This window comes from Muntiacus reevesi, chromosome 14 (assembly GCF_963930625.1).
Source record: "Muntiacus reevesi chromosome 14, mMunRee1.1, whole genome shotgun sequence".
Taxonomy (NCBI): domain Eukaryota; kingdom Metazoa; phylum Chordata; class Mammalia; order Artiodactyla; family Cervidae; genus Muntiacus; species Muntiacus reevesi.
The window spans coordinates 60,353,936-60,380,954 of NC_089262.1; the positions used below are offsets into that span (position 1 = coordinate 60,353,936).

General features: G+C 41.2%; 1 protein-coding gene and 1 non-coding gene across 6 annotated transcripts in view; both read left to right on the forward strand.

Annotated features, from left to right (window-relative positions):
• The window catches only part of ARHGEF28 (Rho guanine nucleotide exchange factor 28), a 320,275-nt gene that overhangs the window by 131,855 nt on the left and 161,401 nt on the right, over nucleotides 1-27,019 (forward strand). For all 5 annotated transcript variants that reach the window (XM_065905708.1, XM_065905711.1, XM_065905707.1 and 2 more), the window contains 2 exons: nucleotides 20,072-20,255; nucleotides 23,570-23,750. In XM_065905708.1, coding sequence (XP_065761780.1) covers nucleotides 20,072-20,255; nucleotides 23,570-23,750 — 365 coding nt within the window. The remainder of the gene's footprint in view (nucleotides 1-20,071; nucleotides 20,256-23,569; nucleotides 23,751-27,019) is intronic.
• TRNAK-UUU (transfer RNA lysine (anticodon UUU)) lies at nucleotides 12,818-12,890 on the forward strand. The gene has a single exon. It is a non-coding gene; the product is annotated as a tRNA-Lys (tRNA).

Sequence of the window (27,019 nt, forward strand, 5' to 3'; positions counted from 1 at the left end):
CTGGGGTCTCTGATGTCCTGAGCCACTCATCTCTGAGCTGGTTGAGGCCACTGTATTCCAGGAGGTGAAGAACTTTGCCTCAAGGAGGGAAAGACTGTTTCTTTGTGGCAGGTTTGGGCCATGCTTCCACTTCCCTTGGCATGTTTTCTTGCTGTAACAAGAGGATATTGGTGCCCTTTTTCAAACAGGGAGAATCACTGAGCAAGGAAGAACATGCAGCCTACTTACTTGAGGAACACTGAGAAATGTGGCCATGCAGGAAATTAGCTAATGCATTGACATCTTCAAAAATGTCAGTGTCACTAAGAACATTCATATTTACTATATTTATATTAACTTTTGGAATTACTTCTGGACACCCCTTCTTTACTGAGAGGCTACATAGAGTCTTAATATCATTAAATAGACTCTTAAAACCATTAGGAGCCTATGTGAACAGAGATATAGATGTATTATAAGCCTGTACCATGCATGAGACTACACTGTTCAGTAGTTGGAACTTATGGTGATTACAGATGACATTTTATTGGAGGTAGAAATATCACTCTGTATTTTATTCAACAAAACATATGCTACTGATGTTTTTTCTGTGTTCTTCCCATGCCTTTAGCTTTGTGGTTGGATAATGCTGTTTTTAAGAAATTCTGCTTCCAGATGGTTATAGGTTATAGGTTGGTTTAAATTCAGTCATGGATAGATTAAATGCACTACTCTAGGTAAAGTGAAAGTGAAAGTCACTCAGCCGTGTTCAACTCTTTGTGACTCCATGGACTATACAGGAATGGTGAGCAATTTCCTTCTCCAGGGAATATCCCCAACCCAGGGATTGAACCCAGGTCTCCCGCATTGCAGGCAATTCTTTACCAGCTGAGCCACCAGGGAAGCCCAGGAACACTGAAGTGGGTAGCCTATCCCTTCTCCAGTGGATCTTCCCGACCCAGGATTCAAATCGGGGGCTCCTGCATTGCAGTGGATTCTTTACCAGCTGAGCTATGGGAAGCCACTACTCTATTTAAAAGGGATATGATTTTTTAAAGATGAATCATAAGGCCATAAGCCACAATCAGAGAAAATCTCCATATCTTATCTTTATCAGGGTTGTACTTAAACTTTCCTGGGCCCTTAAGGGTGTTCCTTATTTCTTAAGACCTTGAATTAAAGAAGTCACAAGCCTAGTTCATCACTTAGCAACGCCGGACGCCTGTGCGCTTAGTGTGGTCGCTGACCGATATGAATGAAGGGTTGGTTTCCTGATGGAGTTGGTGGTGTCTGTTCTGCTCACCAGGTCTAGCAAAGGCCTTGGCATATAGCAGGCACTCAAAAAATGCTTGAGTGAATGGTTTATCCTGAGACTTTAAGGAGTGACACATCCTAGATATCACTTTGTAACTCTCCTGTATATAAGGAAGGGAAAAATGTATTTTGGCTAAGTAGCTTTATTCACATGTATATACACACATATATTCATTTATGCAAATATATGTAGATACATATATTCATTCAAATGTGTATATATACATTTATACATATGTGTATATATGTTTTCTAGATAAGGAGCTTCATTTTCTTAAGACTCTTGGCTTTAAAAACAAATTTTATCAATAACATTGGAGGGTATTTTACATTTTGCAAGGCAGACTCATTTTGCCAAAACATAAAGCTTTCATAACTTCTCACTATGCTCTTATGTCACCAGGATATGTAAGTACATATTGTGTATATTGTTATATTTTTTTCATGAAAAAAATTGAAGCAGTTGCTTCACATGGCGGGACATTGTATTTTATTGGAAAACATTTCTAGTGTAATAGTCATTAAGACTAAATGCCAAGCCCTGGCCAGTTGCTTCTGGGCAAGTTATTTTTGTTCTGATGCCTCAGTTTTAATTTCTAAAATGAGACATGGTAGTCCCCAAACTCATTGGCTTGTTGCCATGGCTGAATTAGATAGTGTATGATGAGGCTTCTACAACAGTGTCTGAACATACTAGATTCTCAGTAAAAGTTGACTTTCATGTGTGTTTGTGAATGGATTTCCATGTATAGAGAGTAGGTTGTATGTACATATGTGAAAAAGAAATTACAGTTGGTCTGGGCAAATGAAGCTATAGGCAAAAGATAACATCTTGGTGCTGTAAACAATTCCTTGAGGTTGCTAGTAAATTTCTAGACTTTCTCTAAGAACAGTTTATAGCAGTTGAGGTAACATTGCCTGCAGCCTAGAGACTTGTAATAGAACTTGGTTACAACAGCAGTGTTCGGGGACAGCCCTTTTTCATTTTGGTCCTCTGATTAGATAAGTTCCACACTCCTGTTTTCTAGTTTGCAGATCCTTTCTTCTACTTGATCTAGTTTACTGTTGAACTCTTGAATTTTTAAATTTCAGTTGTATTCTTCACCTCTGTTATTTCTGTTTGGTACTTTTAAACATTTTCTTTTTTTTTTGGAATTCTAACTTTGTGCATGCATTACTGTCCTGACGTCACTGAGCGCCTTTGTTACTTTGAACTCTCTCTCAGATAAATCACTTATTTCCATTTCATTAAGATTAGTTTTTGGAGATTTATCTTTTTCTTTTTTGGATGTTATTATTATGTTTCTTCATTTCCCTTGACTCTGTTTTGTTTTCTGTGCATCAGATAAAACAGCCACCTCTCCCAGTCTTGTCAGACTGCTCTTGTGTAGATGAGCCTGATCAATCATCCCAGCCCAAGCTCCTGGTTGCCTGTTAACCCTTTGTGATAGTCCAAGGTGCTGTTGTGTTCTTAGTAGTTCCCAGTGGTTGACCATATGCCAGGACCTGTCAATGCCCTAAAGGGGAGGATCTCAGTCATCACCTGGATGCAGGCTGACTGGAAGGCATGAGCCGGGAAAGTATGCATCAGATCCCTTCCAGGGAAAGATTGGAAGATGAGTGTTTTTAGCTTGCTCTTCTGTAAAGAACCCTAGGGGGATTGCTGTAACAAGTGGTTGTGTGCACACCCATTAACAACTGCTGCTTTATCTACGACAGTCCTGTGGGACTTGTGAGTGCGAGCCCCATGCCTGTCAATGCCTGGTGATCTGGGACCTGTGGCTTGAGTCATAGCCGTAAAAGCAGCTCCTTTCAGAGAGATGCTGGTGACCTGGCTTTACTGCTGGCGTGGGACTGGAGCGGAGGAGCGAAGGGATTGCCAGCTGGCCTCCTTGGGGTGCAGGGAGAATCGCAGTCAGCCCCTCAGTGCATGCTCCGAGAAGCCAGACCACGGGGCAGCCGCTTCTACAATATACGGTCAGCTCTCCTCCTGGGAAGACTGGCTGCTCTTGCCTGCTCATTCTCCACTGAGCCCTGGGGGCAGCCCTGGTGCCTGCTTACGTGCCCATCTTAGAGCTGCGGCTTTCATTGCTGCGGTCCTGTGAGATTCATGAATATAAGTTGAATGAGCTTTCAGAGCTAGGTATTTTGGGGGCCCACCCCTCAGTGGGAGCCTTAGAAGTTGGAGTGTTATAGGTACAGTGAAAACCCTTGGCTCCTCAGGGAAAAGTTGGGAGTTGGGTGTTCCCTTCTGACTGTATGGTGCTGTGCTGGGGGTGGGGTTAGCGCCTTTCCTACCCATCTCAATGGATTTTCTCACTAACCTTACGTGTAGGAGGCACTGAGGGAGGTACTGGATTTCTCTCAGTGGGAACTGTTCTGTGAGTAGCTGTCCATTTCCATGGGTGGAGGGTGGTTCAGGAGTCTGCTGAGTCACATTGCTGATCCTTCTCCTTCAGTGTGGTAGAGTTATGATCCAAGATGTTTAGAATATCTTACGTGCTCAGCGCTTCTCTTTTTTTTCTCTGTAAGCAGAGTGATTTGAATTTATTTTTTATCTTTCATTGATTTACTCACATTAAGGCCGTTAATTTCTCAAAAAGTGTTGAAAATAGCAATGACTTTAGGTTACAATTACAGAGAGTCTGCAGATCAAATGTGCTTTATTGTTAAGAATTATTTTCTTTTAGTTATTATAGAATTAAAATGTTAGTAGTTGATACTGTCCAGTATTTTCAGCGAAGTCAATGCAGCTTTTTTAGCGTACGTGTTTTGTTAGTGTTGCTTGTCTTTGAGACAGATAAATGACATTAGCAGAGTAAGGGGGTAAACGGTGGCATGTGGCACTCTGAAGTTTAATCGTGTGTTAATGGTAGGGGCATCATGAATGGAAAACAGGTTTCTTCCTCTAGTAACTACTTCTCCTATGACCTATCCAAAAGCTATTTGATACTGTACTGGTATCATTTATTTAAAATTGTTTGCATGTATTTATGCTTTTTAGGAGGGTACAGAGGATGCTGGGCTTCCCAGGTGGTGCTAGTGGTGAAGAACCCATCTGCCATTGCAGGAGACATCAGAGACATGGTTTCAATCCTTGGGTCGGGGAGATCCCTGGAGGAGGACGTGGAAGCACACTTCAGTCTTCTTGACGGGAGAATCCGTGGACAGAGGAGCCTGGTGGGGGTCTCAAAGAGTCAGGCACGACTGAAGTGACTTAGCACTCACTCACAGAGCATGTTAAGGAATGAGTTAAATTGATTTCTGTAATGATTTTGCCATGGATGAGTCTGATGCAAGCCTTACTGTGAAGCAGGACTGTATTTCGTAGCATTTTATAATAAATCTCTCATTTTTCTCTTTTCAAACACTAAATAAGAGTCACCAGAAAGACCCGAGAACCTATAGAAGGGCCAGAGTCTGAGTTGAGTATTGTGTCTTATAAAGCAAAACAGAGCCTTTCCTTAGCCCTGCATGTTACCCATCATTACTCATTATGCAACTCAGTTATTCTCCTAGGGAAGGAAACAGTCTGTGTTTTATTGAATTTGGTGCCATAAATAAAATTGGATTTCTGTCTCATAAAATTAAACCCATTCTTTCTGAGAAATAGCTTTTGTGATTAAAGCTTCTTCAGGGTCTCAGGACCTCACATTTATAGTAAAACTTTAGTAATATAATAACCAATAAAACTTCACATTTAATTTTTCTTGTTCTGGATTTTTGAATTGTTTTTTGGACAGAAATCTTTTCTCAGAGATTGGCGTAGTTTTGACAATTAGGTTAACTGGCTTGAAGTACTCTTTTTTTTTTTTTTTTTAATTCTGCTGATGCTCAGATAACTTGAGTTGCAGGCTTCCCTTTCTGCTCAAATTACTTCTTTTCACTTGTGTGTCCAGCAGCCTGACATGGTTGCAAATACCAAACTTGGCAGCAGTGATGAGGCTGCCATTTGAGTAAAGATCCCAAAGGGACTGCAGATGCCGTCTCAGAGGACTGATGGCCTTGCTCCTGGGAACATAGCTCCTCTCCTAATCTATGGAATTAGGTAGAGCTTGTCTTGGTTATGCATTTTTTTCCTTTTTATTTGGCTGCACCAGGACTTAGTTGCAGCACGTAGGATTTTTAGTTGTGGCATGTAGGATCTCGTTCCCTGACCAGGGATTGAACCTGGGCCCCCCTGCATGGGGAGCACTGAGTCTTAGCCATTTGACCACCAGGAAAGTCCCCTGTGCATTCTAATTTAAGGAAGAAAAAGCCCATTTGCTTTTAAAAAGTCATATAAAGGTCTCTCTCAAAGCATATATATATATATATACATTTACAAATCAATTTGTAGCAACAATTTGCAGATTCAAGACTTTTGTTGTCAAAGTAAATTATTGTTGTAAAAAATGAGTTTGGACTTTTCTTCAGGTCTCTAGGTAAAAGTACTTAATTTGTTCAAAGATCTCTCTATAGGCAGAAGTTCTTTGCTGTGGATGAGAAGAACTCTTCATCAATTATACCAATGGTGAAAACATAACAATCTGTATTTTCAGCTTCGTTGGGATATAATTGACATATATTGTTAGATATGTTTGATGTGTACACATGTTGATTTGATGCATTGATATATTGCAGGTGATTGCCACTATAGCATTAACACCTCCTTCTCATCACATAATTACCATTTCTCTCTTTTTTTTCCTGTGGTAAGAACATTTAAGAAGGGTGGCACCGCTGGGAAGACCCAGAGGGATGGGATGGAAAGGGAGGTGGGAGGGGGGATCGTGATAGGGAACACATGTAACTCCATGGCTGATTCATGTCAATGTATGGCAAAAACCACTACAGTATTGTAAAGTGATTAGCCTCCAACTAATGAAAATAAATGGAAAATGAAAAAAAAAAAAAAAAAAAAAAGAAGGGTGGCACCATGGATTGAATCTATAGGACATATACATTAAAAATTTTAATGAAAAAAAATTTTTAATGAAGCAAAGAAAATATGTCAGACTGCTTTATTAAATTTAAAGAGCTAAACTTTGTCCCTACCTTTACAGCTGATTCTATAAGTGGAAGAAGTTTTCAGAGTAATCTGATTGAGCTTTTGCAGCTGTTTTTTGCATGGCTGTCTTGGGTATAAACATAACCAATGTATTTTGAGAACTGATTTCTCATTCTGTAGTTTTATGGTTGGCTAGAGAGCTGTCTCCAAAGAGAAGCAATGGATGAAATTGCTTCCCTTTGCCTTAGGGAATTTTTTTTTGTTGTTGTTTTAATGATAATTCCAAAGACTATTATTTTATTGATTAATTCCAAAGATCAGATCAACAGTATGTACCTTTCCTTGCAAGTGGAGTTACACCACCAGTAGAGTTATAGTAAGAAGAACAGACTTAAATCTAGAAATTAGAGAAATGGTACATTGGTTGCAGAATACATGTTGCAAGGGCCAGGCCAAGTATTGGGTTGGCCAAAAATTCATTTGGGTATTTCCTGTAAGTTTATGAGTGAACTTTTTGGGCAACCTAATAGTATCTGTCTGTGTGAAAACAAGTCACAGTGTAATGAATGGTGACTTAAAGGAGAAATAGAAACCTCAATGTGGCCACAAGTTTAATGGTGAGGTACTGCTGTTACTAAGAAGAAGAGTGGTTAGCATGATGCTCTGCCTTATTAATAGCGTCTTTATTAATCCCCTTTGAAGGAGACTGTTTGTTTTTCTCTATTTTACGACTTAATGGAGGATAAAAGGAAAAGAAACACAGACAACCAAAAGGGCTTAGGAAGAAAGTTTATAATAGAGTGGGGGTTATTCAGCAACCATTGTTGTTTAGCTGCTCAGTCATGTCTGACTCTTTTGCAACCTCATGGACTGTAGCCCAGCAGGCTCCTTCTGTCCATGGAATTTCCCAGGCAAGAATACTGGAGTGGGTTGGAGAATACTTCTCCAGGAGGATCTTCTCGACCCAGGGATAGAACCCCCATCTCCTGCATTGGTGGGAGGGTTCTTTATCACTGTTACACGTGTCTTAATTAGTGATCTTTTAAGGAGTTTAAGGAGAAGGAAATGGCAACCCACTACAGTATTCTTGCCTGGAAAATCCCATGGACGGTGGAACCTGGTAAGCTACAGTCCATGGGGTTGCAGAGAGTCAGACACGACTGAGCAACAGCCACAGCCACTGCCAAGGAGTTTAAAGAGCCATCATGTAATATTGCTTATCTGCAGGAAATGCTGTTAAGTGAGAATTAGCAGTTCATTACGAAAGACTCAGTGGGAACTGCCAATTTTCTGTGACACCTACATCTTGCTTCAAGCCACATACCCGGAACATCCCCTCTTTCTAGACTACAAGGGAAGGGAATTTGAGGGTCAAATTTGAGTGGTGTTTGACAGAGGGAGATATCTGTTTATCTTTCCTTGAATAGAAGAAAGAGATCTGTAACCAGTAAGAAGCAAGGTTTGTTTAACACTTGAAACAGAGCTTGTCTAGTGCTTGAATACAGTCTGCCAGCTCTAGAAATTGAAAGAAAATAAAGTGAGGCTCAGGAGCAAGGCCCTGTTGGTGGGCTCCCACCTGGGTACCAGGTTTTATTAGTAAAGGGGATGAATTAGAAGACTTGCTTGCTGTCCCACAGACTTTGTGAAATGTCAGCTTTGTCTTTCTGCCTCAAAGCTTTGTCCTGGACAGAAAGTTTGAGATAACATCAGCTGATCTCCTGTCGGTGAGCAGGAAACCTATAAAGGGCACAAAATACAAGTTTTTAGGTTTTAAAAACATTTTTTGGAAGGGTTTTAAAATTCATGCATTTTGGGTGTTGACTAATTCTGGGATATATGTTTTTCCCGGAAATCTTGACATTTTTCAAGCAGTTGTGTGTGCACTCAGTATTACTTTCTAGCCTTCTGGCATTTCTGATAGTACCTGGTGGAACAGACATCTCCACACTTTCTCTTCTGACATTTAAAGCTGGTATTATATTCCTTCAGTTGTTGAGGTAACACACTGGATAACCGCTAGTGGTGGAGAGAATGATCTTTAAGACAGGTCCTAGGGTAAATAGGTAAAATTGTTTCATAATACTTAGCCATGCACATGCACACAAATGTGCATCATTTGTGAAGTTTTAAAACCCTTAACCTGAAACTGGTTTCTCTGCCTTTCATCTCTCTTTTTTTTTAGCTTGTCATTTTTAAGGAATAAATTTTTTTGGCAGTAAAGAATTTAACACAGAATTGACCTCTTAAAGAAAGGCCCTTTTCCCCCTGTGAGTCATTTGGACTTTTCCTGCAGTTGAGTCAGTCAACTCTTATTAAGCACATTTTCTGTTTAAGGCACTACATTTTAAAGAAGAAAAAGCAGCTTAAATTAAACTTCTCCTTGAAAATTAAGCTTCGTACAGGACACCTGTGGCCCTGAGACTAGAGTAGAGAATGATATATTTATTCTCACTTCTGAGAAGTAGAGAATAGGGTTCTCTTCAGGTTATTTTCTGGTCATTGTCTCCTACTCTCAAAATTTTCAAGGAAAAATCAATGTAAGTGGAAGCTTTTATTTTCAAACGCCCATCCCTACTGTGCTTCCCAATGGATTCAAGGCAGTGGAAGGTTTTGAAATTTATCTCTGGTTGGCAGTGTTTCACTTCCAGCTTTTCTCTTTTGCTGCTGCTGCTGCTGCTAAGTCGCGTCAGTCGTGTCCGACTCTTCGTGACCCCATGGACTGTAGCCCGCCAGGCTCCTCCATCCATGGGATTCTCCAGGCAAGAGGACTGGAGTGGGGTGCCATTGCCTTCTCCGTTTTCTCTTTTGGGAACCCTTCAAATGTATGGGGCATTTTGGGGTTGCACATGGGAGACCAAAACTGAATTTGAAAATGACTGTAGCCAAGAATTCTCTTAGTACTTATCTTGAGTAAAAAAGTTAAACTTTTTACTGTTTTCATAGATTTCTTTAATAGAATTTGAATACTGGCAACTTTTTGGCTTAGGCATTAAAGAATCTGCCTGCAATACAGGAGACCCTGGTTTGATCCCTGGGTCAGGAAGATCCACTAGAGAAGGGAATGGCTACCCACTGCTGTATTCTTGTCTGGAGGATCCCATGGGGAGAAGAGCCTGGCGGGCTACAGTCCAAGGGGGTCACAAAGAGTTGGACACGACTGAGCGACTCACAGTTTCACTTTCATCTTTCCTTGTACTACTTTATTTAAAAATTAAATCACATATTGGTTAAAAACTTCCAAATGCTTGGAGCTTAAAAAGGCTGATGGTTGAAGATGGTTGGGCGAGGCCTGGCATAGAGGGGCAGGCAGCAAGCCGAAAGTGATGGGGTAATCTTAGGGCAGTGGTCAAACCTGTGTCCTGGAGCAGCGGCCCTTTTGCTGGGTCCCAGTGAACTTTGCAAGGCCTTGTCTTGATTCTTTCAAATATGGGTCATGATGTGGGCACAAGTCTGTAGAGCTCTCAGATCTTCTGTCTTTCTACCCCAGGTTTTATTTCGTAGTGGTTCTTACAGGCCAACTTTCTCTTCCCCATACCTGTAGCTGTAGCAGCTCTTGTTTTGCAGATTTGTCATGAGAGAGTGTGTGTGCACACACACATGTGTGTGGAGACAGACGACCTTCTGGAGAGTGGGGTGCATGCCTGAGCTCTTAGGGTTGGTGAGGCTTAGTTTCCGACTGCTTGCTCTTCCCCACTTCAATCTGTTGATGTATTCAAGTTCTGTCTTTCTGCTCTTCTTTTCTTGGGTTTGTCTTCTTTAATTATCTTTGCCAAAGAGCCAGCTCATTGGCTCTGATTCTGGGAAAGACTGAGGGCAGGAGGAGAAGGGGGAGACAGAGGATGAGATGGTTGGATGGCATCACCAACTCAATGGACATGATTTTGAGTAAACTCTAGAAGATACTGAAGGACAGAGAAGCGTGGCATGTTGCAGTCCATGGGGTCGCAAAGAGTTGGACAGGACTGAGGGTCTGAATAGCAACAGCAGTGTGAAGCATAATAGTTAGGAACTTGAGTTTTAGAAGTAGAAGAACCTGGGTTCAGATTCTTGATGCTCCGTTTACTACGTGAGTGAGTTTGGGCAATTGCATAATTGTGTCAAGCTTCCGTTTCTGCCCCTACCTTGTGCAGTGGTAGTCAGGAGTTGATGAGATGAAAGATAACACATGTGAATTGCACAATAAATGTTAGAGGGAAACAAGAAGTGTAAAGTCCTTGTAGTCATTGGCACCTAGCAAGGATGAGATAAAATCAGATGTGGTGACTGATTTTCACTCATGCCTAACAGCTGCCATCAGGACTTCTAATTAACTTTTTCCGACCTTCCGTCCTCACTCTCATCCCAGGAAGACTTAATTTTATATATTGGTGTTTTGTTTGGGTTACCCCATTTATCTTCTCCTTCTCTCACCAGAATATCCCTTCCCAAGTATGCCCCTGTGCTGAAGGAGGGGATAAGATCTCCCACTAAAGTTGCAACTCATAGCCACGGAATTGAATATTTCTCCATGGATCTGTGGATCTGTTGGATCTGTGGCTTCCAGGGCAAGGCAGATGTGTGGCCAGATTCCTGGTTGTGCTTAAATTCAGAATCTCAATGCAAACTTCAAAAGATCATTTCCAAGATATGATGAGTCTATGCTTTTCCTTCTTGTCAATAATAGAATTAGATAGTGGTGTATTTTCATTTGTCTTCCAAACAGAACAGGGTTCCTGGAGGGTCACTTGGAAGGGTGCCTGGGAATTCCATAGGCTCCCCTGTAGTGTGAGGGGAGAGCAGAAGAATGCCCAGTGCGTCGTAGGCTGTCAACAAATATCAGCTGAATGAATGAATGGTAGATGGAAATCAGAGTCTTGAAGAAATATGAACAAATTTAAAAAGTCTGTTGCATAGGCTGGAAAAGCAAGTATGGTATAATTACCGCTAATGGCACCTGATGACCGCCTGCTGCCCAAGCCATGGGGTTGAAGCACATTTGTCTTAATGGCACATCTGGTGTCTTACACTGATGCAATTATAGTGCCTCTTAAGCAGATAACTAGTTCCTTTAAATTATGATGTTTAATTATAACCAGAGGGAAACTGCTTTTGAATATACATAGATCTATTTAGTGAGTGTTTATTATATTTTTGTATTAAGAAGACCAGACAAATATGAATGACTGGTAAGTCCCCCAATATAGGCTTTCTTAGTTCTAGAGAACCCTGTCTCATATATTATTTTCGCTACAGCCCCCTGACCATCTTGGATACTAGGCTGGGCAGATGAAGCAACTTAAAGTTTGAGAATTCAGTGGTCTTTTCTGAGCTGCATCACTGTAGGTGTTCAGCTCTGGGTCTTTCAACTCTTTAATCTGATCCCTTTGCACTAGACAGTGTTGTGTCTGAAGTCTTCATATCTTGTGTCTATGCCCATATTGTACAACTCAGCCTGGGGATGTCCCCAGATTGTGAAAGTCAGAAATTGGATTGCCATTTTTAAGTTCTAAAAAGGATGTTTTAGTATTTCAGCTGATTTAGTACTAGTTCTACAACGTAAATATAGTCAACCTCTATGAGATACAAAGTCCATGAAGTGCATTCCAGGACTGTTTATCAAAATGTGAACTTTCTGGAATGATTGTGTATGTGGTTGGTGTTTACCCAGATTTTCAGCCAGGGGTTGTTATGATCTGAGTATCTCAAATGTGTCTGATGCAGAGCAGGTGTTTTAGGAAGCTAAAACCTGCCATTATGCTTTTTTAGTCCTCCTCTACCTTTTGGCTTTGTGATTCCACCATGCCTGCCATGTTGGTATTGTGCTCCATGGGACGTCGTGTTTCCATACCTTTCCCATGAGTGTGCTTATATTTGCAGTTCCTATCCTAGACTCACTAAGCTCCAGTCTTCTGTGTGGAGGGTGGATTTGTTTATACACACACCAAAGCCCTTATTAGACTAACCAAATGAAAGATGCCATAAGATGCAATCTCTCCTCCCTTTCTCATTGAGAGTCCTGAAAAATATCAGAGATTGTGTGTGGTGCTCATGCCAAATACCCTTCCCCATTCTCCATATAATTTTTGCTAATAGTTTTTTATTCTTTTTCTGCTCATTTTACAAACATCTATAAATTTTCAAATCGTGATACATGATGCTGATTGATTAACCTATAATTAACCTTGTAGGTCAAATAGTTTACTTATTTCTGTTCACACTTTCCTAGAACTGTAGTTACCAGATAGGATTTCATGGGCGAGATATTTATTTTATTGCAAACTAAAATGGGCTGGCCATATGCTTCTGCTTTGTGTCCATGGGTCCTGGTGTATGGTAGTCATTTGATTCAATGTTTGTCTGCTCAGTGACTTAAATGCACAAATTGAAACCTCTGTGAATACATATGTGGCTTTGGAAACCAGAGTAGAACTTATTTTAATTGATAGGATTTATGTGAATTAAAAAATATTTTTTGTTCATAAGTTTATAGGGTTGAATACATTTTAGTGACTCTACTCAGGAGTTGTGAAACATTGGTAAACTCTAGAAAAGAGAGCCCAGATAGCTCAGTCGGTAGAGCATCAGACTTTTAATCTGCGGGTCCAGGGTTCAAGTCCCTGTTCGGGCGCCTTCTGATTTTGGGCAGAAAATCAGAAAAGAGAAGGACTTCTGAACCCTACACAATAGAAGGACTTGTTCAAAAATTTTATTTGCTCCTAGATTATTGTCCCCACCACAGGTTTAATATTTTGCTTAATGTTTAAGGCTCTATCTTGGTGTAGCAGCAAGTGATGTAGGTTAAAAATAGCTTGTAAAAGTCAGAAGTATTTTTTTGGTCTCATTCATTGGTAAAATTTTTTAGTTAATGAGCTCTTAAAAATTTTTTTTAATTGCGATATAGTTGCTTTACAATGTTATGTTATTTTCTGTTGTACAGCAAAGCGAATCAGCTGTATGTATACAAATATCCCCTCTTTTTTGAATTTCCTTCCCAGAGATGATCGGGAAGACAGTGGTATAAACAGGAGGCATAGATCTGGATTTTGTTTACCAGATATTTATTTAAAGTAGCAGATCTCAACCCTGGCTTTGAATGGTTGTAGGATCCCTTTGGAATCTTTAGAAGAGATGGATGCTTGAGCCCCACCCCAGAACTTTAATTGTTCTGAGGAAGGCCTTGAACACAGCTCTGTGGGGTGAATGGGGAGAGAGAGGAGGAGACCTACAGACATCACTGAACCCCAGTAATACCAGTGCCCCTCCTTCCTTCCTAGCCACATTCATCTCTTTACCCTCAGAGGTGTTATTAGAGTAACCGTTATCTTATTTTTTCTCATAGTTTTACCACCCATGTATTCATATATAATATGGTTTAGTTTTCACTTTTTTAAAAAGTTCATATTAATTAAAACTTATTCTGTATATTCTTTTGTGACTTCCTCCCTCAGCATTATATTTCTTAGTTTCTTCTCTATTAGTGTGCAATTCATTTTTATTGTTAGAATATTAGTGTTTTATTATACTGTAACTTTCCTGGTGGCTCAGACGGTAAAGCGCCTGCCTACAATGCGGGAGACCTGGGTTCAATCCCTAGGTTGGGAAGATCTCCTGGAGAAGGAAATGGCAACCCACTCCAGTGTTCTTGCCTGGAAAATCCCATGGACGGAGGAACTTGGTAGGCTACAGTCCATGGGGTCGCAAAGAGTCAGACATGACTGAGCGACTTCACTTTCACACTGTAACTTATCCTATTATGGATGGACATTACGATCACTTCTATTTTTGATCATTTACATTTTTATGCATGCTTCCTGGTGCATACAAAGCACAGTCCCCACTGGGGTTTAAACACAGAAGTGGAATCGCTTAGCCATGTAATATTCGTGTCTTCAAATTTATTAGATTATGCCACTGTGTTTTCCAAAGTGGGTGTGCCAATTCACATTTCCTCTAGCAGTGCACGTGAGTTCCTAAGGGCATGATAGTTTATTTTTCATTCTTCCAACCTGAATTTCCTGCTACCTTAGAAGCATAGTCAGCCCTCGTGTAGGTGTGATCATGGCCCCGAGTTTGGAGTGAACAGTCTACAAAAGCACCCCCCTTTAGTAACAGGCAGACTGGTCACCTGTGCTCTTGTGCCTCAGGTGCTCTGGTGTATGATCTGTTATCTGTAATCTGTGCTATATTTCATAGATCCCTGATCCCCAAAAGCCAGGGCAAGGATGACTCTTTCTAGGACCTTGGGTCTTTGCTGTGACAGGCTCATTTGCCAGGAAGAGAAACTGAGATGTGGCAGAGAGGGAAGGGTGGCCTCGTGCTTCTCGCCTTGTCTGGGGCAGAGGTGCCCCACTTTATGCCGCGATGGGGCTGTTGATTGAATGTCGCAGCCTGCTGTTCCTTTTTGTGCCTGAGTGATCTTGCTTCCGGGATGTTACAGGTCATACCTTTTAATGTTTTCCATTAGAGCAATTATTAGTAATTCTGTTTTAGTTATATTAGTTCAGATAACTCTGGGCACCAACTAAGCAGGAAAAGACAAATTTATCAGGTTAAAAAAAAACAAAACCTTCATTTTAATTAAACTCTTCCATGTCTACCAAATTGCAGAACCCCTTTCCACAGCTTGTTTTCCTGACTCCTGTTAAGTATCTGAAGCTCTGTAACAAGCAGAATTATTTATATATGTCATGATGTTTCCTGTTTCAAGCTCTTTACTTGATTCTGGGCTTTGAATACCTATATTGAGTGTGAAAGCTTGTTCTTAACACATTTTGGGCAGCTTTTTGTTTCCTTCAAACATCAGAAGCTCTTCTCTCCCCCTGCCTTCCCATTTTCCCAGGAGGCAGGTGGATTCAGAGAGAGAGAGTGGCTACAGTGAGTGCTCAGCCCCCCAGGTCTGCTGTCCTTGCCCATGAGCACGGTGTGCGGGTGCGAGACATCCTGGGACCCTTTGCTGCAATGCTTATACCTGGACACACCTCTCCTCGAGCAACAGTATGCAAAGAAGCTGTCTGGGACTAAAAGTAACTGGGTGGGTGCGTATTTGGGACGGTTTCTGGACAAAAGATACACAGAGACCGAAAAACCCAACTGCCAGTGTTGAAGAGCCTGGAGCAAAAGCAGAATACTGTGCCTGCCTCCTGCACGCAGCGCCACCTGAGGGGGGGCAGACCACCTAAGCCACCCATCAGCCATCCTCTGAACTCATCCCCACCCTCACCCCGTGTAAGGAGCAAGCGCTACTCCGCTCAGGGAAGGAGCAGGCAAGGGAACCTGTTGTTTATTCTGGCTCCCTTCTGCTGCATCAGGGGCCCCAGGAAAGCCTTGCCTGAATTTCTTGTCTGCCTTTTAGTCAATTTCTATTGACTGGGGGAGGCCAGGAGCTCTGGTTGGTAACAGATGGAGCTGGAAAGGAGAGAACAGGGTGCTGGTTTAGCGGACAGGCCTGGCGGATTCCGCTGGTGGAGGACGCAGGTTCTCTCCACACTCACACCTCAGTCAGGGTGGATACAGCGAACCACAGCGAGTTTGAGGGTATTTTAGGACCTTGCTCCAGGCACCACAGGGAGTACCACTTAAATGGTTGACACCACACTGCCTTCATCAGTGCTATGGTTTTAAAAGGGAGCATGAAAATTTTAAATGTTCCCTTTTGGTCATAGTTTTCTTGGAAAAAAATTGCATCCTATATAAGCATGGGCATTTCTCACCAGGTTCAGACTGAGATCTGTGACGGAGCCACCCCATCCGAGTGTGGCTGGCTGTAGCTGCGTGCTGACTGGCTCCCTGGGCAGTGTACTTGTGTGGGTGTATTTATGTGTGTGTGTTGTCACCTGATCCTAACAAGTCTCTTGCTGATTATTATTTAAGAAGGGAAAAAAGTGTCAATGTTACCAAACGTGCCTTGTTGGGAATCAGTTAAGAGTAAGATAGCTTACTTTCTAATTAAGTGGGTTTAAAAGTCAAAAAGTTAAATGATAAAATAAAGATAAGTTCTTTGGTAGTCTTGGAAAGATAGCAGGTATATGAAGCTTGTCTGGCGGGGGCGCACTGCTTTGTCTGTTTTCGGATGTTTCGGATCTCATTTCACTTGGAGTGGGAGGGAGGCTCTGTGCTGTGTTACAGAGACGGAAGATGGAGCACATGTACGGTGAAGTCTGTGACATTTGCAAATTTGAACTATAAGGCTTTATGCTCATTGATCTACATGTAGAAATAGTGTAAACCAAAGAAAAATGGAAGCTAAACCGTTTTCTTTTGGACCCATGTGCAATGGAGTATTCCTTTCTGATTGTTTCAAATTAGAGTCTTGTTGGATGCTGGCTGCGACAGCACAGGCTGCTGGTAAGACCAGGCTGGATTTCCGGCCTGAGGAGGGAGAACCCCACCTCCAGTGGGCCTTAGCATCGTCTTGAAGAGGGAAGACATGGTTGGAATTTATTGAGAACTGAAAGTTTGTTTTAATGAGGGTTTTCAAATGCAGAGGAGGCGTGATGGCGGGGGGTGGGGGTGGTGGCAGGGAAGGGAGTTTGATTAGGATTAGATCAAGATCATGGTATAGTGGTTAAATATTGGTTTTAGGGCTTAAACTGTCAATGCTTTCTAATCAAGCATTGATATGCCTTGAAGGAAGGTCTTATGATGAATATTCAATCTTTTCCTAGGCCAGAGTCTTCCAGGACTAGTGAAGTTATGCTAATGAAGACAATGGAGAAGCAAAATCAAGTCGGTGTAGACAGTAAGCTGGGTGGAGAAATCGGTATATTTTGTGTTCAGTGTCCCAGCTGTGTGGGAGTATGTAGTTTGGCTTCATAGATTTTAGTCAAGAGGTAGTGATATCAAAGGAAGAACTAAGAATGATAGATGCTTCAAAGAGCATGTGTAGCTGTGTATTAAAAGCTGACTCTCATGGGTACTCATCAGGGAAAGAGCCATTGGTCATTTATTCATTCAACAAGCAAATGTTTATAGAGCATATAACTCGCCAGGACTGTGCTAGCATTAAAGACAGATCAGGTCCTATCCTCTGGCACTTTCCCCTCCAGGGTGAGGCAGCATCCTCTGGATCTCTTTCCGATTACAAACAGTCAGTAATATTACTTAACTGGAGGGTATGTGCAACTCAGATCCTTACTTCAAACTTATTCCGACAGATCTTAAGTGTTAGCATTTTCGTGTTCAGTTGTTAAGACTGCGTATGTTTTAAGGTGTGTCTTGATGTCTATGGAGTTATAGGCTTAGCTTTTCTAAATATAAACAAGTATATTCTTTTACATGCTTCCAGTGTAATGTTTATCATGAGACAGCTGTGTTCCAGGTACTGAGTCATAGTAGAAATACGGTGTACAAACTCTATACAAATTAGATGAATTAAACATACACAAATGATTGAGATTTTTAATAGTCACTTGTCATTCAACTCAATAAATACTGAATGACTTCAGCAGGCTCCTCTCTCCTTGAGATTTTTCAGGCAAGAATACTGGAGTGGATTGCCATTTCCTTCTACAGGGGATCTTCCTGCCCCAGGGACTGAACCCCGGTCTCCTGGATTGCCGGAGGATTTTTTTCTTTTTCTTTCTTTTTTTTTTTTTTTAACCACTGAGCCAACTTGGAGGCTCTTTAGTTCTTCTTCGCTTTCTGTCATAAGGGTGATATCATCTGCATATCTGAGGTTATTGATATTTCTCCCAGCAATCTTGATTCCAGCTTGTGCTTCATCCAGCCCAGCATTTCTCAGGATGTACTCTGCATATAAGTTAAATGAGGAGGGTGACAATATACAGCCTTGATGTACTCCTTTCCCTATTTGGAACCAGTCTGTTGTTTCATGTCCAGTTCTAACTGTTGCTTACTGACCTGCATATAGATTTCTCAAGAGGCAGGGCAGGTGGTCTGGTATTCCCATCTCTTTCAGAATTTTCCACAGTTTGTTGTGATCCACATAGTCAAAGGCTTTGGTATAGTCAATAAAGCAGAAATAGATGTTTTTCTGGATCTCTTTTGCTTTTTTGATGATCCAACGGATGTTGGCAATTTGACCTCTGGTTCCTCTGCCTTTTCTAAAACCAGCTTGAACATCTGGAAGTTCACAGTTCATGTATTGCTGAAGCCTGGCTTGGAGAATTTTGAGCATTACTTAAAAGCATTACTGCCCTTATGGCAGAAAGCAAAGAAGAACTAAAGAGCCTCTTGATGAAAGTGAAAGAGGAGAGTGAAAAAGTTGGCTTAAAGCTCAACATTCAGGAAACTAAGATCATGGCATCCCATCCCATCACTTCATTGCAAATAGATGGGGAAACAGTGAGAAACTTTATTTTTGGGGGCTCCAAAATCAGTGCAGATGGTGACTGCAGCCATGAACTTATTAAAAGATGCTTACTCCTTGGAAGAAAAGTTATGACCAACCTAGACAGCATATTAAAAAGCAGAGGCATTACTTTGCCAACAAAAGTCTGTCTAATCAAGGCTATGGCTTTTCCAGTAGTCATGTATGGATGAGAGAATTGGACTCTAAAGAAAGCTGAGTGCTGAAGAATTGATGCTTTTGAATTGTGGTGTTGGAGAAGACTCTTGAGAGTCCCTTGAACTGCAAGGAGATCCAACTAGTCCATCCTAAAGGAGATCAGTCCTAGGTGTTCATTGGAAGGACTGATGCTGAAGCTGAAACTCCAATACTTTGGCCCCCTCATGTGAAGAACTGACTCATTTGAAGAGACCCTGATGCTGGGAAAGTTTGAAGGCGGGAGGAGAAGGGGATAACAGAGGATGAGATGGTTGGATGGCAGCACGGACTCAGTGGACATGAGTTTGAGTAAATTGCAGGAGTTGGTGATGGACAAGGAGGCCTGGCGTGCTGCAGTCCATGGGGTCTCAAAGAGTCAGACACGACTGAATGACTGAACTGAACTGAACTGAACTGGGCCACCTTGGAAGCCCATATACTATGCTAAGTGTTAGCAATAAAAGCTTCCAGGGTCTCCTCAGCCTATAAGAGGACACAGTCAGGAAACAGCCATAAGACACAGTGGCAAACACCAGCAGTGAAAACCCAGACATAGACCAGGCAAGATCCCCCATGTCAAGTGGCACGTGAAGAGGCACAGGTCAAGCTTTTTAAGGAAAGTTCTGGTGAACAGAGTCGCTGCGGGCTACAGTCCATGGTGTCACAAAGAGCTGGACACGACTGAGCACAGCTGAGTACACACACACAGACACACACACACACAGAGGTATATGTAGCTTTGGCAACATTGAAACAATCCCAAGAATCCAATAGATGGGTAAAAGTATCTCCGTGATGTCTGAGAGAGGCCATGGACTTGGATTCCATTTCTGCCTCAGCTGTTGAGTGGGGAGGAGTACCTCTGAGGACAAAAGGTGGAAATGAAGCCTCCCTGACACTCATGGCCCCGTTAGCCTGTCCTGCCAGGGTCGGCATCTCCTTAGCAAACACCTTAGGAAGTTGATGATGTCTGTTTCCGAAAGATGGTGTTCTTCTAGCGCTTGTTTCCCCAGATGGCTTCACTGAACATGAATGGAAGGTGAACATGCCCCATGGGGGGTAGAACAGTGTTGGACCAGTGATGAGCAAAGCTGGCTCCAATGCTTGCCTGGCCTAGCACAAGTCATTGACCTTTCCACGTCTGCAAAACGAGGTGTTTGGATCAGATGTTTTTGATCCTTCCTGCGAGCTCTTCCACGCTTACTGTTCCTGTTCTTACTCTGACAATCTCTTGGAGAAAATATGTAAGATAAACTTTTTAAATGGAGGCACTATTAATAATGCCGCATGTCTTTTCTTTTCAGTTTCCCTGCCTAGGGAGTCTCTTCTGCACCTGGCTGTGAGATGGGGCCTCACTAAGCTTTCCCAGCTCCTCCTGTGTCTCCCTGGGGGAGTCCAGGCCCTGGCTTTGCCCAACGAGGAGGGTGCCACACCATTAGATTTAGCTTTACATGGTGGACACTCCAAGCTGGTTGAAGACATCACAAAGTGAGTTTTGCTGCTTGATAGATTCTCTCTCGGTCTACTTCTATAAAATCTTCCAAGCATTATGGAAAAATTAAAGATAACCAAGCCACAAGCTAACATTTGGTTTATAGTTTACCATTAGTTTCCATGTATAAAGCATAGATGTACACATCATATATAAACAGATATAGAGTTATATTTGGTATTCACGTTTCATGGGGGAGAGGGAGTCAGGAAAAGTCTCTTAAAAGGCTCCATGGTGGGGGAGGTGGCTACAGTAAGAAAAAATATGTTAGGAAACACTAACCTAACCCTGTCTTATCTTTCATTAGTTTAAGTGTCACTTCTTCAGAGAGGCCTTCTATATTCTGATCTTTTATGGTTATGATTAAAGTGTTCATTGTGACTATAATTATCATTAATTTATAATATATATCATAATTTATGACTTTATATATAATCATCATTTATTTCATATATGTCTCCATTCTAAATCATTTGGGGGCTGAAACTTATTTCTGTTTTACCTGCTGTGTTCAGCATATACATTCATTGAAAGACAGTAAGTTTTTGTTGAATCAATGAATAACAAACCCTAAGATACTATGTAGCCAATGGGCTGGTTAGTAGGATCTAGAAATAATGGAAGTGAAATAATTTGTCAAATGTAAAGTCCTCTGTTTTGAGGATGATACCAACATTTTCAATGTTTGTTACTTAGAATGGTTCAGATTGGTCATTATTATTAGTATTTACTTATGATTAGAGGAATGCTATACAATGATTTCCTTGACTTAGCATGTGGAAGCAGCAATGAATATTGCAAAGTTTACATAAATATTAAATGTTATCAGTGTTATTACATGGTTTGTCTTCATGGGCTGGTTCTTTTCATTTGGCCCATGGAACTCATTGTAATTAATTTATGGTTGTAGGCTACCCGAGTAGATGCTGAAGTCACAACTTGCTATTTTTGTTTTCACTTGGTCAAATGAACACCAGCTAAGGAAAGAGCCCATCCTAATGGAATTGCCCTTGTCTTTGCTCTACCACGACCACACTTTCTTTACCTGAAAAGGGCAAGGCAGGACCACTTCCTTGACCTTGTCATTGTGGATAGTTTAGGGTTACACTGAGGACCTGGTGCATCACTTCTTTGTGTTTGGCAGCTTTGTATCTTTCTATTGTGTCCCAGACAGAAGATGATATGTATTTTAAAAGTTCACACATCCTCTGTGTCAATAAAAGCAAACAACCTGATCAAAAAATGGGCAGAAGATTTAAATAGACATTTCTCCAAAGAAAACATACAGCTGTCAAAAGCACATGAAAAGATGCTCATCTGTAATTATCAGAGAAATGCAAATAAAAAGTACAATGAGGTATCACTTCATACTGGTCAGAACGGCCATTATCAAATGTCCACAAACAATGAATGCTGGATAGGGTGTCGAGAAAAATGAACCTTCCTGCGCTGTTGGTGGGAATGTAAATTGGTACAACTACTCTGGAGAACAGTGTGGAGGTTCCTTAAAAAACTAAAAACAGAGTTACCGTATGATCTCGCAACTCTATTTCTGGGCATATATCCAGAGAAAAACATAAACTAAAAAGATATATGCACCTGAGTGTTCATAGCAGCACTGTTTACAGTAGTCAGGATATGGAAGCAACATACATATCCACTGACAGAAGAATGGACACAGAACATATGGGGTATATATATACATATATATGTGTGTGTATATAAATGTGTGTACACACACACACACACACACACAATGGAATATTACTCTAACATAAAAAAGAATGAAATAATGCCTTTTGCCACAACATGGATGCATCTAGAGGTCATCATCCTAAGTGAAGTGAATCAGACAAATATCAATCATCCATATGTGGAATCTAATTTTAAATGATACAAATGAACTTACTTACAAAGCAGAAACAGATTTACAGATACTGAAAACAAATTTATGGTTATCAAAGGGGAAACATTGTGGTGAGTGAGAGCTTGGGGTAAACATATGCATACTATTATATATAAGAGATGATCAAAGAGGACCTACTATATAGCACAGATATACTCTGTGATAACCTATAAAAGAATCTAAAAAAGAATGAATATATGTATAACTGGATCACTTTGCTATATGTCTGAAACTAACATAGCATTGTAAATCAGCTATATGTCAATAAAACTAAAATGTTTTCTCATCTAATAAATTCATTCATGATGGGATTAGGAGTAGACTGTAAGCTAAATTCTGATTATGTGATGGAGCTTCCATTTTCTAAATTAATTACAAGACTCTTATTGCTTAGGCTGAATTATTCACTTCAGTGGCTTGCTGTTAGCAAGGGGAGTTGTTTTCTAGAAGATTCTAAAGTCCTTGCCAGTAATTATGTCAAGAGTGTGGAGAGATGCTCCAAATCTTAGAGTAAGAGTGTTCTTAATGGATCTGTCGTGCCATGTGATGGAGACATTGGTGTAGTTGGAACTATACTATAATTTTGCAAATGTGCAAATGTTCATTGGCAAAGTGACGTCATGGAAGGAGAGGAGAGAGGCATAGAGCTAGTTCTGTGAACGGAAGGACCTGGGAGCACCTGTGTGCTGTGGCAACACGCTGAGGTGGGCTGTTACCTGGGAGCACCAGCATCTCCCTCCTGACCCCTCTTTATCGACCCATAGACCATCCAGACTATTGTGACTCTAACCGAGAAGCCTACATAGAGCTAATAATAATGAACGTGCAGTTGTTCTCTGCCACAACAGAAAATAGAATGATACTCAGAATTTAGTTTGAGGATATTGTTCCTTTGTCTATGAGTGATTTCAAGAAATCAACATGATCAAATTTACGCACGTTTTCATTTGCATGAGGAAATGATTTACAGCAGTGGACCAGTGTGTTATGAATATCTTGTTTGTAACATCCAAACCTCACCATTCTCCCTAGAGATCATATCTGTTTTCCACTGTAATCACCTAATAAACCGTCAGCTGCCAGCTGATTTGTTCTACTACATGTGGTGCCATTAAGGCCAGAGGCATCTTTTCAGATTAAAAGGAGAATGAAATATTGAGGTAAAGCCCTATGTTTACAACTCAGTACTGTTGCATTAATTATGTAACTCTTTTAAGTATATAATATATGTGAGCAGCTTCTAGGTGGAAAAACAAAAATGGCTTTATTAGGATGTGTTTATATGTTCTTCTGTACCTATTTTCAGTAGGAAGCTTTTGTGGATTGTTCGGCCAGTGGGTTTGTGATAATATCAGGGCTGATGAGGGGCACTGTGATTGTGGGTTTTGACTTTTGGTGCTTCAGCTTCCAGGGCAGACGTTCCCCAGGTTTCTCCCGCCTGCAGCTCAGCGAAGATGCCTCTCTGCTGTATATTCACTCATCAGAAACCCTGACCCTGACGCTTAACCACACAGCCGAACATTTGCTGGAGGCAGATATTAAACTCTTCAGAAAATACTTTTGGGATAGAGCCTGTCTCATCAAGGTTTGTGCCCTTTATTGTGGTATAAGATAATAACTCATGCTTTTTGAGAGTTCAGACAGCAAACCAGTTATCTGGGGAACGGTATTTTTTTTTGAGAGACAGCACTTTGTTTTTTTCCAATGGGACTTGGAGGGACATGGAATTGGGAACTGTTACACCAGTAGAATGAAGATTATTATATAATATTTTGGCAATAGTCATTTGTATAATATTGTTCCCTTTACTTTTCCTGAGCCAGCATCACTGATGTTGAATTTTAATATTCTAAAGTTGGATATTTGCTATTAATTTACTGATTATATTATCATTCTTATCTAAAGCAGTTGCCTTTAGGGTTATTTTACATGAATAATACCTTCTTCTGGGATTTCTTAAGACTCAGATATAGTTAAGCCTTTGTTTCAGTGTACAACTTCTTCTTGAATGGGGCCTGGCCACTTGAGACTAGTACTTTTTCAAAGATATTTTTCCCCCTCCCACCATTGCCCAAACATCAGCTTTGAGTGTTATTATAGCATGCCCACCTTAGGTTTAAAATGTTTTGTCTTCATTATTATTATTTTTTGGGTCACATTTCAAACATTAGAAAGCAGATTTATATATTTTAATTATTATTAAGCAGAATGTTCTTTTGAGTGTAAGGGCTTCAGTCAGTTTAGTTGCTAGTGCTCACAGGTATAAAGGATTTACTCACCAGAATGTGTGAAACCCTCTGGGAACCTCCCAACCCCCAGTCTTCTCAAGCACATCCATTAATAAGCACCACCAAAAAAAAAGCACCAGTTTCATGACAGGTTAGGCTTTACAAAGTAAACAGTCAGTTTTAGAAAACTGTTATCAGTTTTGACTTTTGTAAAATGTTTGCTTTATATAACTAAATGAAAGATTTAACTATAAATATTATATACAAAGCTTATAACTTACTCCATATAGGGTTTTATTAAACAATTAAAATGAAACATGCTCTTCAGAGTATAAACTACCTCTGTTTGTTGAGTTTAAGGAGTTTCTTTTTTTTTTTAAATTCATGCTCAGGTGCATCTGACTTGTCTGACCCCAGTCTGTAGCTTGCCAGGCTCCTCTGTCCATGGGATTCTCCAGGCAAGCATACTGGAGTGGGTTGCCATTTCCTCCTCCAGGCGATCTTCCCGATGCAGGGATCAAACCCTCACTCCTGTGGCCCTTGTGGACCCTACACTGGCAGGCGGATTCTTTACCGCTGAGCTACCGGGAACACCCAAAAGATTTAACCGTAAATATTATATAGCAATGATTATTGCTTTCTCCGTATAGGGTTTTTTTTTTTTTAAAAAACAATTAAAAATGAAACATGCTCTTCAGAGTATGAACTACCTTTGTTTGCTGCGTTTAGGGAGTTTCGGTTCAGTTCAGTTCAGTTGCTCAGTTGTATCTGACTCTTTGCGACTCCATGAACCCCAGCACGCCAGGTCTCCCTGTCCATCACCAACTCCCAGAGTTTACTCCAGCTCATGTCCATTGAGTCCGTGATGCCATCCAACCATCTCATCCTCTGTTGTCCCCTTCTCCTGCCCTCAATCTTTCCCAGCATCAGGGTCTTTTCCAATGAGTCAGCTCTTCACATCAGTTGGCCAAAATATTGGAGTTTCAGCTTCAACATCAGACCTTCCAATGAACGCCCAGGACTGATCTCATTTAGGATGGACTGGCTGGATCTCCTTGCAGTCCAAGGGACTCTCAAGAGTCTTCTCCAACACCACAGTTCAAAAGCATCAGTTCTTTGGCACTCAGCTTTCTTTATAGTACAACTCTCATAGCCATACATGACTACTGGAAAAACCATAGCCTTGACTAGATGGACCTTTGTTGACAAAGTAATGTCTCTGCTTTTTAATATGCTGTCTAGGTTGGTCATAACTTTCCTTCCAAGGAGTTTAGTGTATAATTTTCTGGCCTATGGTATTTCCTCATTGTGCTTAAGGGTACTTTTAAATATGCAGAAGCCCTCAGCTATTTCCATGGCTTCTCACCCAGGCCCCAGGGGTGGATTTTCTATACGAACTGAGGCTGGGCCTGGCCCAGCAGCCTTGCTCAGGGTGAGTGCCTCTCCCTGCAGCTTCATAGGGGCAGAGCTCAGCAATATGTGTGTCCTCAGAGGGGACACTCAGACCACAGCAGGACCGCCAAGCTCCTACAAGGCGAGAGCGTGCTCCGCGGAGAGCCAGAATTCTGAACATTTCTTTCATTATAAAAACCTCCAACTTCTTAAGTCAGATTCATAATTTCTCATAACCTATTTGAGATCATTTTTACTGATGACTTTGTGAGATTTAGGATGGGTAAATCTAGATGCTTTAATAACTGACTGTAGTGGATTATGCTATAACAAAGACCAACTGATGGTTACTTTCCAGTTTATCAGAGATTTTCACTTTATGGAAAACACTTGGTAAAAGAAGAATCCATTGCAGTGGGATGGCCTTGTGTTCCAAGTATCAGCATCCCTTTTTTTAATCCTTCCTGCCCTGACCTGTTGGTTGGGTGGTGCATAGGGATGCTGGGAAGGGAATGAGGCCGAGGTTCTTCTGGAAATTGTGATGTCATAACTTACAGTAAGAAATATATTTGGTCTCAGTCCATGGTTCTTGGCTCATAGCTCTCCAGACCTTTGGGATTTCCTAAATGTTGAGCAGATAAATGTGTGTTTTGTTGTTGTTGTTATGTTAATATGGCGACTTTAGGAAAGCACTTAGGGATGGATAGGGGCTAGTTACCATGGATAGGGGCTAGTTACCATGAGACCCACCCGCTTTCAGTCCTACCTCCTTGACCTCCAGGGAGGGGAAAGGACCTGAAGATAGAGTTTCATCACCCAAGGACAAAGATTTAATCTAGCATGGCTACTTAATAAAGCAAGCCTTCATTAAAACCCCAGAGGACTGGATTCGGAGACCTTTCCAGTTGGGGAGCTGGTTGGAAGTGCTGGGTGACTGGCCTGCCTGGAGTGGCACGGAAGCCCCGTGCCCTTTCCTCAGACCCTGCCCTGTACATCTCTTCCGTCTGGTTATTCCTGAGTTATATTCCCTTATATATATAGCTATATATTAGAGTTACCATGTATTCTCTTATATAATTATAAGTTATTTTCTCTTATAATAAACCTGGAAGCTAGTAAGTAAAATGTTTCTATGTTCTGTGAGCTGCTCTAGTGAATCAATTGAACACAAGGGGAGGTTGTGGGAACATCTCATTTATAGTCAGTTGGACAAGTCCAGGTAAATGTAAGCAGG